The 13,196-nt window shown below is 41.2% G+C and overlaps 1 protein-coding gene across 3 annotated transcripts; it reads left to right on the top strand.

Annotated features, from left to right (window-relative positions):
• The first annotated feature begins 11 nt into the window (after window positions 1–11).
• Window positions 12–12,682, top strand: LOC128351350 (uncharacterized). Of its 3 annotated transcripts, XR_008319728.1 has the most exons (7): window positions 12–283; window positions 5,325–5,404; window positions 5,924–6,016; window positions 7,524–7,655; window positions 8,946–9,071; window positions 9,371–11,083; window positions 12,164–12,682. XR_008319728.1 is itself a non-coding variant. In XM_053310832.1 (6 exons), exons 2-6 carry the CDS (start codon window positions 5,325–5,327, stop codon window positions 9,456–9,458), a joined length of 519 nt encoding a protein of 172 aa, XP_053166807.1. In that variant the 5' UTR covers window positions 12–283; the 3' UTR covers window positions 9,459–12,682. The 3 variants fall into 3 exon arrangements, 2 of the variants coding, with proteins under 2 accessions (XP_053166807.1, XP_053166817.1); XM_053310832.1 differs by having other exon boundaries at window positions 9,371–12,682; XM_053310842.1 differs by having other exon boundaries at window positions 11,004–12,682.
• The last annotated feature ends 514 nt before the right edge of the window (window positions 12,683–13,196 follow it).

The raw sequence follows: 13,196 nt of genomic DNA on the forward strand, positions 1-13,196 counted from the left end.
CAGCTCGCAAAGTGATCTGCTGAAGCGCCATTTTGAAGCGGTCTTAAATTGTGGGTTAAACATAGGAAACATAGGAAGCTGCCATATACTGAGTCAGACCCTTGGTCTATCTAGCTCAGTATTGTCTTCACAGACTGGCAGCGGCTTCTCCAAGGTTGCAGGCAGGATTTTCTCTCAGCCCTATCTTGGAGAAGCCAGCTTGAACCCGAACGACGGGAAAGTTGGCTTCTTCTCCTCGCCGTCTTCACCAGTGCTGTGACAGGCGTCTGGCGAGTCTTGAGCGGTAAGTCCACCTCAATGGGGCTTCTTGTCTGTTCCTGTTTGCCCTCTAAGAATATAGCAATTGCCTATAACTGGGCCAGACCAAAAGGTCCCACTCGTCTCGCATCCTATTTCCATTAGGGGCGAAGAAGATGCTTCTGGGGAGCCCAAAAGCAGGGCATGAAGGCAACAGCCTTTCCCGAGGTGGCGGTTAGATTACCTTTAAACTGGGCGGTTTCATTGCACTATTACTTAAGTGACTGCTAAAGGATAGAAAGAGAAAGGGTTTCCTGTTTCCTTCTCCACTCCTTCCAGTCTCCGTGATCTCTGAAGAAAACCTGTGTGCAGTTCCCCCATCTGCCCATAAGAGATTTAGCAAGCAGTGGGGTGGGGTGGGGGGGAGAAATTCAACTTCATTCACCCTTTAATATCACTCGCAGAAAATGCTGTCAGACATTTGCCACTGCTGTAAAATGGCAGGGGGTGGGGTGGGGGAATATCTGTTCTTGTGTAAACACAACACTCTAAATCAATGCAGCTCTTGTATTGTGTGAAAATGAAGAGGTGTCCTTTTCTCCATCTTCTGGGGAATCTGTGTGGGGAAAGCAGGTAACTCCAATCCCTCCTCTCAAAAGAAATGTATCTGGATCCTCATGTGTATTGTTCACATATCAGTATATATAGCTTTGGAGAGTGTCAGCTTGTTATGTGGAGCAACAAGTTCACAAATTAATTTGGCACACATGAAGTTTGAGGTTGGGGAGAAGGAACCCCAAACAAGTAAGCTGAACCTACCTGACACAATTGTTTTGGGAGCTTAAGAACAGCCCTGTTGGATTAGACCCAAGGCCTGTCTAGTCTATTTTATTTTATTTTTATTTTTTACATTTTATATCCTGCTCTTCCTCCAAGGAGCCCAGAGCAGTGTACTTCATACTTAGGTTGCGGGGGAGTGACAGAAGGGATGGCATGCTCTCAACTCCTGCCTGTGGCTTCCAGCAGCATCTGGTGGGCCACTGTGCAAAACAGGATGCTGGACTAGATGGGCCTTGGGCCTGATCCAGCAGGCCTGTTCTTATGTTCTTGGGTTTCTCCTCACAACAACCCTGTGAAGTAGGTTAGGCTGAGAGAGAAGTAACTGGCTCAGAGTCAACCAGCAAGTATCATGGCTGAATGGGGATTTGAACTCGGGTCTCCCCGGTCCTAGTCCAGCACTCTAGCCACTACACCATGCTAGTCTAGCATCCTGTTTCGCACAGTGGCCCACCAGATGCCTCTGGGGTACCCACAGGCAAGAGGTGAGGGCATGTCCTCCTGCTGCTGCTCCCCTGCAACTGGTATCGAGAGGCATTGTGCCTCTCAAGCTGGAGGTGGCTCACAGCCACCAGACTAGTAGCCATTGATAGACCATGAATTGTCAAAGCCCCTTTTAAAGCCATCCGAGCATCCCTCTTTCTCAGGCATCGTATGTCTGATTAGTGAGATCTTTTTATACCTGATCTCCTGTGCTGTATAAATTGATCTGTGAACAGTATCCAGTGGGGTGCAGATGAAAGCTTGAGAGAGGTGGGATTAGTATGATCTGTTTTCCCCACTCATGAATGAACAACAAAGGGTGGTGGAGAGGAGGATATACCTCTGTCCCCTATTTGTGTGTGCATAAATTATGGAACTGTGCAGAATGATGGAAAACTTTCCTGATTCATAAGAACAGCCCTGATGGATCAGACTCGAAGCCTATGTTGTCCAGCATTCTGTTTCACACAGTGGCCCATCAGATGCCTCTGGGAAGCCCACAGGCAAGAGCTGAAGGCATGCCCTCTCTCCTGCTGTTGCTCCCCTACAAGTGACATTCAGATGTCTCTTGCCTCAGTACTGCTTATTCTTAACATGGATAAAATATCTCTCTGAAATGCATTCCTTTTGACACTCTAACTGCTCTTTAATTTGGTATGAGAAGAGCTGAGCTAAATGACTATCAGAGGATTTATTATTATGCAGTAAGTAATCTTAAGCATTTGGGATGCAGACAGAGGTGTGTTTACACACATCACTGAATATCTGCTTAAGGTGTGGAAGGCAAGACCTTTTGCCTTGGTTAAGGCAACAAAATGGCAGCCCCAGGCTCTTCAGCATCCTCCCAAAAGGTTGTGTGACTTGGGCTTTACAGGCCTGAACAGTCTAAAGCTGAAGGTATCCTTGCAGAGCAGATGGGCCTTAACTCTGTGCTGTGAAGCACTAGAATAAGGTCTCCTTTCTTTGGCCAAATAAGCCCACTGTTCCTACGCTATACTATTTGAGTTACAGCCCCGTATGTGAAAAGCTGTGGTATACTGTTACTTAGTGTTAGTCCTTTTAGCATGGCTATCCATGGAGAAATGGAATTTTTTTTAGAAAGGACCTTTCTCATTGCAAAATATGTACTTTTATTAGACTGGAAAAGTACTAGCTCTGCAGACATGGAAGAGTGGGTGTGACTAGTGGAGCTTAGAGCTCATGAAGAAAAATTATTTACAAAGCGAAACAAACAAGATATCAAGTGATTATTTAGATTTGTTCTCAACTTAAGCATGTACTGTGCTATACTTGTATTTTGCCTTTATTTTTAAACTATTTGTATTATTACTGCGTATGTTTTTTTTCCCTTCATATTTTTAATTATATGTTCTTTCTCTCTCTCATGGGGAGGAGCAGTGAGGGAGGGAAAGACATAACATCGTTAAATCTGCTATATTGTTGAATACAACGTTGTTTTGTTTATAACCTTTCTTATCCTGTAATGCTGAGCATAAGATATATTTATTTATTTATTATTTGCCTGCTGCCCCAAACCTATGTCGCTGGGCAGTTCATAACAACTTAAAACAAATTAAAACGGTTTAAACCACACTCTAGTTAAAAGCTTGGGTGAATAAATGTGTATTTCAAGACTTTTAAAAAGCTGTCAGAGATGGGGATTTCAGCAGGGAGCACATTCTAAAGTCTCAGGGCGGCAACAGAGAAGGCCCTTCTCTGAGTAGCCACCAGACAAACTGGTCGCAACCGCAGATTGACCTCTCCAGATGATCTCAAAGGGCGATGGGGCTCATAATGAAAAAGACGTTCTCTTAAATACCCCAAGCCTAAACTGTTTAGGGCTTTCTCGGTTATCAACCAGCACCTTGTATTTTGCCCAGAAACATATTGGCAACCAGTGTAGTTCTTTTAATATAGGAGTAAATGGTCTCTCAGAGATGACCCAGAGACCAACTGGTTACCGCATTTTGCAACAATTGCAGTTTCTGGACTAATTACAAAAGCAGCGCCACATAGAGCACATTGCAGTCGTCAAGACTGGAGGTTACCAGCATATGTACTACTGTTCTGAGGTCGTTTTTCTCAAACATATGCAGCTGGCATATCAACCAAATTGATAAAAAGCACCTCTGGCCACTGCCCCAACTTGTGACACCAGGGAGAGGTTTGGATCCAGAAGCACTCACAGACTTCGTATCGACTCCTTATGGGGGAGGGTAACCCTGCCCAGAGCTGGTGGATTAAAATTGTCCTGAGTTCCAACCCTGCACAGTAAGCACCTCCATTTTATCACCTTCAGTCTTGGTTTTTTGTTTTCTGTCCAGCCTATCACTGCCTCTAGGCAGGTGTTTAGGAAGGTTATGCCTTTTCATGAAGATGATGGCATGGAGAAATAGATTTGGATGTCATCAGCATACTGATAATAACACCCTGCACCAAATCTCCTGATGATCTCTCTCAGTGGTTTCATGTTGATGTTAAAGAACACTGGAGACAGTATGGAGCCCTGGGGGACCCCATTTAAAAGTTAACTTTTTGACAACATTCTCCAAGCGACACTAACTGGAATCTCCCTGAGAGGCAGGAGTGGAACCACTGCAAAGCGATGCCTCCCACTCCCAACCCCCTCAGACAGTCCAGAAGGATGCTATGGTTGATAGTATCAAAAGCTGTCGAGAGATCCAAAAGTGCCACTCAAATGTCCTCATTTTAATTCTTAATGCCATGAAAGTAAAATTGTATTGTATATGTAAGCAATATTTGAAAGAAGGTTACTTGTACCTAGCTCCAAAGTTGCTTTTTCCCATTAACTAGCACTTGGATGGAATAGGGATAGACTTGTCTGTGTAGAGTTGCATTATAAGTTGGATGCTTAACAGTTAAAAGCGGGGACATGAAATGATCTTGTAGAGATATGGGCTTTCTGGGAAAATTTGAATTGTATGAAAATGTTTCCCTTGCAGATTTTTTTTTTTTTTTTGTCATCCTTGCATACTTCTCATACTTGCATAATTTATTTCATAAATTTCCCACTGTAAATTTTCCATATGCCCTAAATAGATTCTGATTTGATTTGACATGTTGTTTGACCTATATATTTAGTATATAAACCCATCCTTTGGGTGGGGCAACCAGAGTGATCGCCCCTCCCGCCGTTCTGTATCCAGCTTGCACAGCACTAAGGAGGTCCATCGCCGCCCTCCTCGTTCGCGTGATGAGAGAGGCGAGTGAACTTGCCAGCGCTGGATACTCAATGAGAGGCATGCGTGGACCCTGATGAAGCATCAGGGTGCATGCATGCCTCATTTAATATCCAGCTCCTGTGGTGCTGGAAAGTTCACTCGCCTCTCTCATTGATTGAACAACAAGGGAGGAGAACTTCCCAGCACAGGTTTGAATGACCCGGCAGTTTGGCCGTTTTGAGGGCAGGGGAGGGTACTCTTACCCGTGGCACTGAGGTTTGCTTGCCCATCCCCTGAGGGGAATATCTTACAGTACTCACTAATTTCTCCCATTCAAATGCAAACCAGAATGGACCCTGCTTAGCAAAGGGGAGAGTTCATGCTTGCTACCAAAGACCAGCTCTCCTCCTCCTAGCAAGCATGTTATACACTACTTTAATTATACCAAAAAGGGGGGGAAATCTTTGTCACTGTTTATTGATGTCTTGAATACATTTTGCCGACGAACCTACAAAACTACATTTGTGGGAAATTGAATTGTACATCTGTAGATTGAATATGTCATTGTTCTTTGTTTTGTGATAGATGGAAGAAGCAGCTGTAGTTCCAATGGAACAGACTGAATCAGTTGCAGAAAACACAAAACTGACTGAAACTAAGAAAAAGTAAGGCACAATTCCTCAACTACTCTTCTGAATAGAGTATCTGTATAATATAGAGTTCTTTATAATCCTCTCACTCGATTACACAGTGGTTCTGTGAGGTATTCTGTTGCCATTTATTCAGATAATGGCTTGGCCTTTGGGGAGGATCCATACCTCAATGGTATTGTTAGAGCACATGCTTTGCATGCAGAAGGTCTCACCTTCAGCTCCTGGCATCTCCAGGTGGCGGGGGAAGGACACCTTGCAGAGTCATTGATAGTCAAAGTAGACAGTACAGAGTTAGGTGGACCTGTGGTATAACACACCTTCATATGTTCACCCAGAAAGTCCTTGACTGAGCTAGGATTGGAATCTTGTACAGCTCTCTAGCCCAGGCAGAGCCAGGTTTCTAAATCTGTCACTGTTTTGACACAAAATATTTGCCGAGCATTTTATCAAAGGTGGGGGGTGGGGGTGTACCATAATAACTATTTCTCAGAACAAACATGGCTGAGTCTAATATGGACCCTTTCCATTCAGGGGGCCAAGAGGCCGCGGAAGAAGCAGAGGTGGCAGAGGATATGCTAGAGGGAAAATGCAAGGCAGAGCATTGAACAGCTTTGGGCCTATAAGGTAATCCTTGGTATAAAAAATCATTACTAGCTGGCCGCTGCCACTTTCTCCCCCCACCCCCACTACTGCTATATCCCACCCACCCCGCTGGCTGGCAACCCCCCCGCCCCCCCACTGCACTTATATTTTTAAAAAATCCCTGCTAGTCCACACTAACCATCATGGCATGTGATAATTTCCAGGGTAGTTAACTGACATTTCTGCATGCAGACAAGTGAAAATCAGCTGTGCGCTGGGTGAGTTATCCTGGATAAAGATTGTGTAACGGTCTCTTGGTTTTTTTAAAATGATGGTACCAAATAAATGCTTTTCCCCCCTTCAAAACTATTTTTCTTCATATTCAAGTGTAGTGTATTAATTAACACTCATACAATTCATTAAATGATTTTGCCTTTAATGTGGTCGCAGCATTACTTTTAACTTAACAAGTTCAATGACTTAAGGGAGCAAGCTTCCTAACTGGCAAAGCCTTACACAGCTGAAGCTAAAATGTGCTCATCATAGTTATGCATGCTTAAAGGGACATATATGCAAGTCTCCTTCCATCACTGAAATGAATGGCACAGTTTCTCGTTTCAGGAAGGCTCCTTGTTTGCCTCTGACTTCTGTGCCTTGGCTGGCATCCACACTTCCTCTCTTCCCTACAGCCCCCAGAGTTGTTCGACCCTTGGGAACTGTGTGGAATGTCACACAAGTGGCTGTGGGTGGGGTGCGGTGGGAGGGGTATTTGCAGAAACTGGGCAGAGGCCCCTTTAATGAGCAGACAGAAAGTGCCTGTCTGGTTTCTGGAAATCCCCTCTCCCCTGGCAGCTACTCAAGATATATTCCTTGCTGTTGCTGAGCAGCCTTTGACCCTCAAACGGCTTTTTGTGTGACTCTGGGGGCTGCAGGGGGGAGGAGGGAATAGCTTCCATGAGCGTTGTTAATAACTTTATTTGTTGGCCAGCCCATAACAGTTGTTCTCTTGGTGGCTCACAAAGTAAAACAATAAAACATTGTTTTTAACAACAATGTTGATCTGGACATAGTTCCTTTTCTTTAAATGTTTCGGGTACTATTTTAAATGTGTTAAAATAGTTCTCAAATATTAATGGAGAAACATGCATGAAATGGTAATCCTCGGGTAATATGTTGCTTGTCTGAATTGGCCGGTTTCTTTCCGTGCATGAATATTGCCCAGAAAAATGAGAATGAGAAAATTAATAACACTAAAAATAGAAAGTCGTTGGAATACACAGTGTTTGGATCAAATTCATGGAAGTATCCTAGGGCAAGATTTATGAGTGAAAATGTTGGTTTTTGCAAATAGTTCACTTTCATAATTTTCACACTGGTGGACATTCTAATGTCCTTGTAGATCTTTCATTTAAATAATTTTGGAACCTTAGAAAATTTCTGTGAAGATAGTACCTGGTGTGGCTTTTTATATAAGTTTTAACCATGTTGTAACACTGCTATGGTCCTTTGGGGTTTTTAGAGTATTAACTGAAAATCCATGTCTTTGTAGACGTGGAATTGGGAGGATGCGCTCATATCCAGACGCACGAGGTCGAAGAGGAGCTCAATGGGGATCATTTTTTCCACCTTTCTCGCCCACAAGAAGAATGATGAGAGCACCTTTCTTGCCACCTCCACCACGGTTAGTATTGAGGACACCAGTGCAGGTATTTAAAAACTGTGACTGTTTTGGTTAGGAATGTTTCTCAATCTTGGCCCTCCTACAAACGTTGGCCCATAACTCTCATCATCCCTGACTCTGATGCTGGGAGCTGTAATCCAAAAACAACTGGAGGGCTAAAGTTGGGCAGCCTAAGCCATGCTTTTCACTTGGATACTTGGCATCAGTTACAGAATTGGGGTTTTCAGGAAGCAGAATTTACCGCAAGTAGGGAGAATTTGGAATGATCCCTCTGCAAAAGCAATACACAAAATAGTTATAAGTTATGCTTGGAATTGGGTGTATAAGCTGCACAAATGTAATTTTACTTTATTCGTTCAGAAAGAAGTTGTGTTAAACATCTTTGCAAAGGACAACAAATGCTTGTTGGAAAACACTTTTATAACCTCCTTACAGGTTATAAAAACCTGCACAAGTCACAAAGTCTGTGCAAAGGTTTTGCAGGTCTTCCCAAACACCTTTTTTGATACTGAGGAATGGAATTAGCTGTGTGAAGCTGCTTTTACAAAATCAGAGGTGTAGGTCCAACATATGATCTATTCTGAGAGTCTTCTACTAAGAAAGCAGCATTGCAACTGGTTCTTTTGTGGGGGTGGGTGGGCGGTGTACACAAACAGCTCAGGCTAAACGTCATTTCAGGAATGCCATCTAGGAAAAGATGGGAGTATAAATTATACTGTAGGAAAGCCAGCTCCTCATCAGATAGAGATGTTGCACTTGGCCTACTGTGTGTAATTTTAGGAAAAATTACTCTCCGTTTTTGGAAAATCATAAACCTTCTTTCAGATTTTTAATTCTGCAGTACTAGATACCTGCACTGTGTGAATTTTAGAGAAAAACCAAACACATCTTTAAAATCTAAAACTTGTTTAGATCTGGGAGGCACAACACTCCTCCCCGCCCGGCTTTGCATTTTGTGAGACATCTGTACTTGAAGACTTTATTATTGTTTTATTTTCAAAACTTAGAATGCCATTTTATACTTCCACCTCCAAAAACAACAGACTTGGAAGGATGAATTTCTTATGTGGATTCTGTCAAGTGTTTTTCCCAGTCAAGTTAGTGTGAATCTGCACGATGTGTTAAAAAATGTCCACAAAGCAGGAGTACTTTTGCCCCCTCCCCTGCAAAATGAAAACATGTGCAAAAATCCTCCTGAAAGCAAGATTATTATTTAAGTAATTATTTAATTACTTGTATAATGGTCCCTACTAGTCATATGTTTATGGTCAGTTGGGTCTTTTTGCACAGATATGGGCTTCCTCTCCCCCCTCTTCCTCCCCCACCACCTGAACCAATGGGCTTCAGGGGCAGACTTCCTTTTCCCAGAGCCAGAGGAATGCCATTGCCACGAGGCCATTTTCCACCTCCAAGAGGGTAAGTATATTTACTTGCTTTTTCTTTCAAAGTTCATTTTATTTCACACTTGAATAACTTTTTTGTAATGATCTTTTTAAAGTGTTAATGATAAGTATTAAAACCAGTGTTAGTCATATAGACTCTTAAGAATTCAGGGTTTATTGCTATGGTAATTTTTAACTAACTCGGAAGCCTTTTAAATATGCATGATGGAAGTGTAATCCAAATTGTAATGTGGTATTTTAAGTGTGTTATTTTCAAAGTAATTCTCTTGAGAAGGAACAAAAAAACAATTACGATTTTATCCTTTTATACAGCTTTCCCAATGGACCCGCTGCACCAGTCCCTCCGCCACCTGGACGGGGCCAGAGATGGCCTGGACCGCCAGGTGGCAGACACTATTAAAGAGGCTTATGTATTAAATTCAGTAACAGGGACACTTACTTCTTACTTTAAGACCATTTGAAATGGCTGGACTAAGACTGCCTGTAAAACAATGAGGATGGCAAAGAAAACTAATAGAACTCTGACATCCCATATTTTTCCAGCAGCCCTCATGCACCATGTTGGTAAAAGCCATATGTATATAAAATTTAAACATACCCTAAAGACCTGTGACTCCTTGGACACTCTCAAGCATATCCTTTTTAAAAGTGCAAGTTTGTAGACACTTGACATCTGCACACTCACATTAAAAGAAACACCTCTGATCTTAAAAGGTCAAGCTTTTAATTTAATATTTAAATCTTCTTTAGATTGTGTGCAGCCTTTTTAGTGTAGATCTTGATCGGTTACAGTAACATGTATCTGTATGCTCTAAATCTTGTTTCAAATGCACTTACGTTTCAGAACAGTAATTGCAGTAAGATGCTTCATACTTGAAGGGGCAAATACACTGTATTATGTCTAGCAATGTGATCAATGCTCAAGATGTAATGGATAAAATTTACAATTGTTTAAAAATAGAGAGAAGAAAAGTTTATAGATGAACACAAGTTTCTGAGTTTTGTTCTCATTTTTAATGTAATTGTTCTTCATACACAGCTTGACCTCAGTGTTTCCATTTCTAGTTGTGTATGTTACTGTAATAGCTAAACAAAGTCTGTAGCTGAACATTTGGCCAATTGTATAACTACAACTGGTGATGTTACCTACAACATAATAGGAAGGGATATGATAACCGCTTAGATACTTTGGTAGTGGGCGGTTTATAAATGTTATGAATAAATAAATAAACATCTGCAGTCTATGTACTCTTTTTAAATTATAGATTGTTTTGTTGTGAACCAGAAGGGGAAACAAAAAGTGGAACATGCAATTCTTGTGTTACTTGTTGAAATGACAGATAAAGTTGTAATATTCTGAAACAGTGCTGTTTAACATCAAGGATGATCACACAGTCTGTGAATTATTTTAATTCTTAATATGTTCTATTTCTGTGCTGAGGGCTGAATTAAAACCCTTTTTAGCAGTCTGGTGCAGTTGGGGTTTTTTAACTTAAGTAATCCCTACATTGGGTCCAAAGTCTGCAAGCAAAGTAAAATAAAATGAAGAAAAGCAATAAATTGAGGTATGAAAGCCCATATAGTTGTGTGTATCCTCCTCCTTACACTTGGCTTCCAGTTAATCAATAAATCACTATCCAAGCAAAATATATTAACTTTAGCTTTGGGGGGAAATAAAACAGACATGGTCTTGTACTTGTTTCTTAATTCATCATGAAAGCTTACATCTAACTTTCACATCTTTTTCTTGAGAAAGAAGTCTTCTATTGTATATGACATAGTGTTGGACTAATCCTTTAGCTAAATTCCTATTCCAAAGCAATGCTTTGATTTTAGCTTAAAAGGATAGTATTAGCCACTAAACCTTAAGCATAAATTGGTTAATAGTTCATTCATCTGATGCTGTCCAATGGTGAAAGAATGATGCTGTTGTTATCTTCTGAAGGGTAACATAGTCACCCTTTGAGGCCAATGGGAGATGGTATGCAGACCTTTGGGAGAGCTTTCATCAAGGCCTTGTTTGAGGTGAGAAAGTATTTACAACTTTTTTCCCACTCACTCACTCACTCACTTTAAAAGCTCACATTCACCTGACATGTATTTGTATTTAAAACAGTCCTGATGCTTTTTCACTCAGGGCTTCAGGATCAATGCACACCGTTTCCCCCATAGCAGAATGGGGTCATGTGAATAACTTCAACAGGTTTCGTTTTAAAAAAACTGGGCTGCCGTGCACATGGTGGTGGGTCAGTGAGGCACATGTCTACGTTCACGAAGCTAGGTTTCATGCAGATCTCTGTGGGAAATATTGCTACCAGAAACCACCTCATAGAAGAGAGTAGTTGTGTGAATCAGTCTTTCTTTCTGTCTGTCTGTGGTTGCAGTGCTGGCAAATGGCAGTATAAGGGCTCTGTGATTGTTTTCACTTTCATAATAGCTGTATTTAGACTGATGTCTCATTGAGAAATGCATACTATATTTTTTCAGTTATAAGGGATTTTTGAATAATGTAGGAATATACAAAGCTACCTTTAGGCTGATGGTTCATCTAGCCCATTTTTGTCTTTTCTGACTGGCAATGGCTTTTCAAGGTCTTGAGGCAGAGGTGATTCCAGGCTGGGCTACCTAAGATGCTTTTTAACTGGATATGCCAGAGATTGAATCTGAGGTCTTCTGCATGTAAAGTGTGTGCTTTACTTTTGTGGCCCTTCCCTAAATGTTACTTGGTGTCTCCTTAGACTTTGCTAGACTTGCTGTTCTCGGTTAATGTTCTGAATGTGCAAGAAAGAAGAAGATAGGCATGTTCAGTCTTGTGTACTCTTCTTGTATTTGCTAAAATGAAAGAGTACTGAAGGAGCATTAGTTACAGAAAATCCTGCTAGCGTGTCTTGGTCTAAAGCATAGATGAGTTCTGTATTTGTGCCTTGAGTAGCAGGGAACATATTGCTGAATTTTGAAGTCTTTTCTTTTACTGTTACAGTGTAAACTTGAAAGCAGCAGACTGACTAAAATATTTTCTCTGGTTTTGACTGTCATGGAGAACAGTCAGTTTGGTATTTTGCAAGCTCATGTTTGAATGAAATGAGAATTAATTGTCATCTCTAGTGTGTTAAGGTTGCTGCAGCCATCTGAATTGTCCAGGCACACTACTTTGGAGGAAGATGTCAAGCATATTAAGGTAACACTTGCTTTCCATTGGCCCCTATGTGGGCTCTCTCCCTTTTTAAAAATATCAGAACTGTGTCTAAGATATTGACCTTTCTGGCATTTATTTTGCATTTCTGTGGGGGAAATAACTATGTTGTAAACAGGACCATTTATTTGGACTTTGAAGAAAGGACTTCACTTGACACTTCACTTGACTGTATCCAGCTTCCACTGGCCACAGTAATGGCCATAGCAAAGGTTTGCTCTGAAAGAGCTGCATGTGTCAATGACTCTTTCTGATGTTTTTGGCATAAAGCTAAAAGACTTCTGGGGATTGATCCATTTTATGCTGTGACAACCACCAAATGGCTTTCAAACTAAATCTGCATTTGCATGACACACATAAGCTGTACTGTTGTAATTACTAATCCTTGACTGGAAACATTCAAGGTCTTTAAATGTAGGATTAATCTTCTAGCAATCTTCTAATTTTATTTTTAAACATTTGGAGCTGGGTAACTTATGAGTAGTACCTTTCTCAAACTAGGTAAATTTGAGAGCTATTTTAAGTCCCTGGGGACATAGGGTTATATTATTTATTCGATTTTTATACCGCCCTTCCGAAATGGCTCAGGTCCTCATTAGTCCTGGAACTAATATCAAGGAGAGCATCTAACGTAAAGTGTGTGTTTGTTTAAAATATTTAGATCCTGCTTTTTAACAAAATCCACAACATGGTTTATATAATAAATTGGGATTCACAAGAAAAACAAAGGAGGGACCAAAAACAGCCACAAGGAGGGATGCTTTGCTGGGGTGAATAGGCATAATTGTTCTTTATCACTCTGCTAAATAGCGAGCCCCCACTTTAAAAGTGTGCTGCTGCATATAAAAGGGAAGGAAGATGCAAGGAGAGGCTAACATCTAATTGTGCAAATACATGAAACAATTTTATTTTCCACAACGGCAAGCAAGCAGTGAAGTGAGGCAA

The sequence above is a fragment of the Hemicordylus capensis genome, chromosome 1 (genome assembly GCF_027244095.1).
Source record: "Hemicordylus capensis ecotype Gifberg chromosome 1, rHemCap1.1.pri, whole genome shotgun sequence".
NCBI lineage: Eukaryota > Metazoa > Chordata > Lepidosauria > Squamata > Cordylidae > Hemicordylus > Hemicordylus capensis.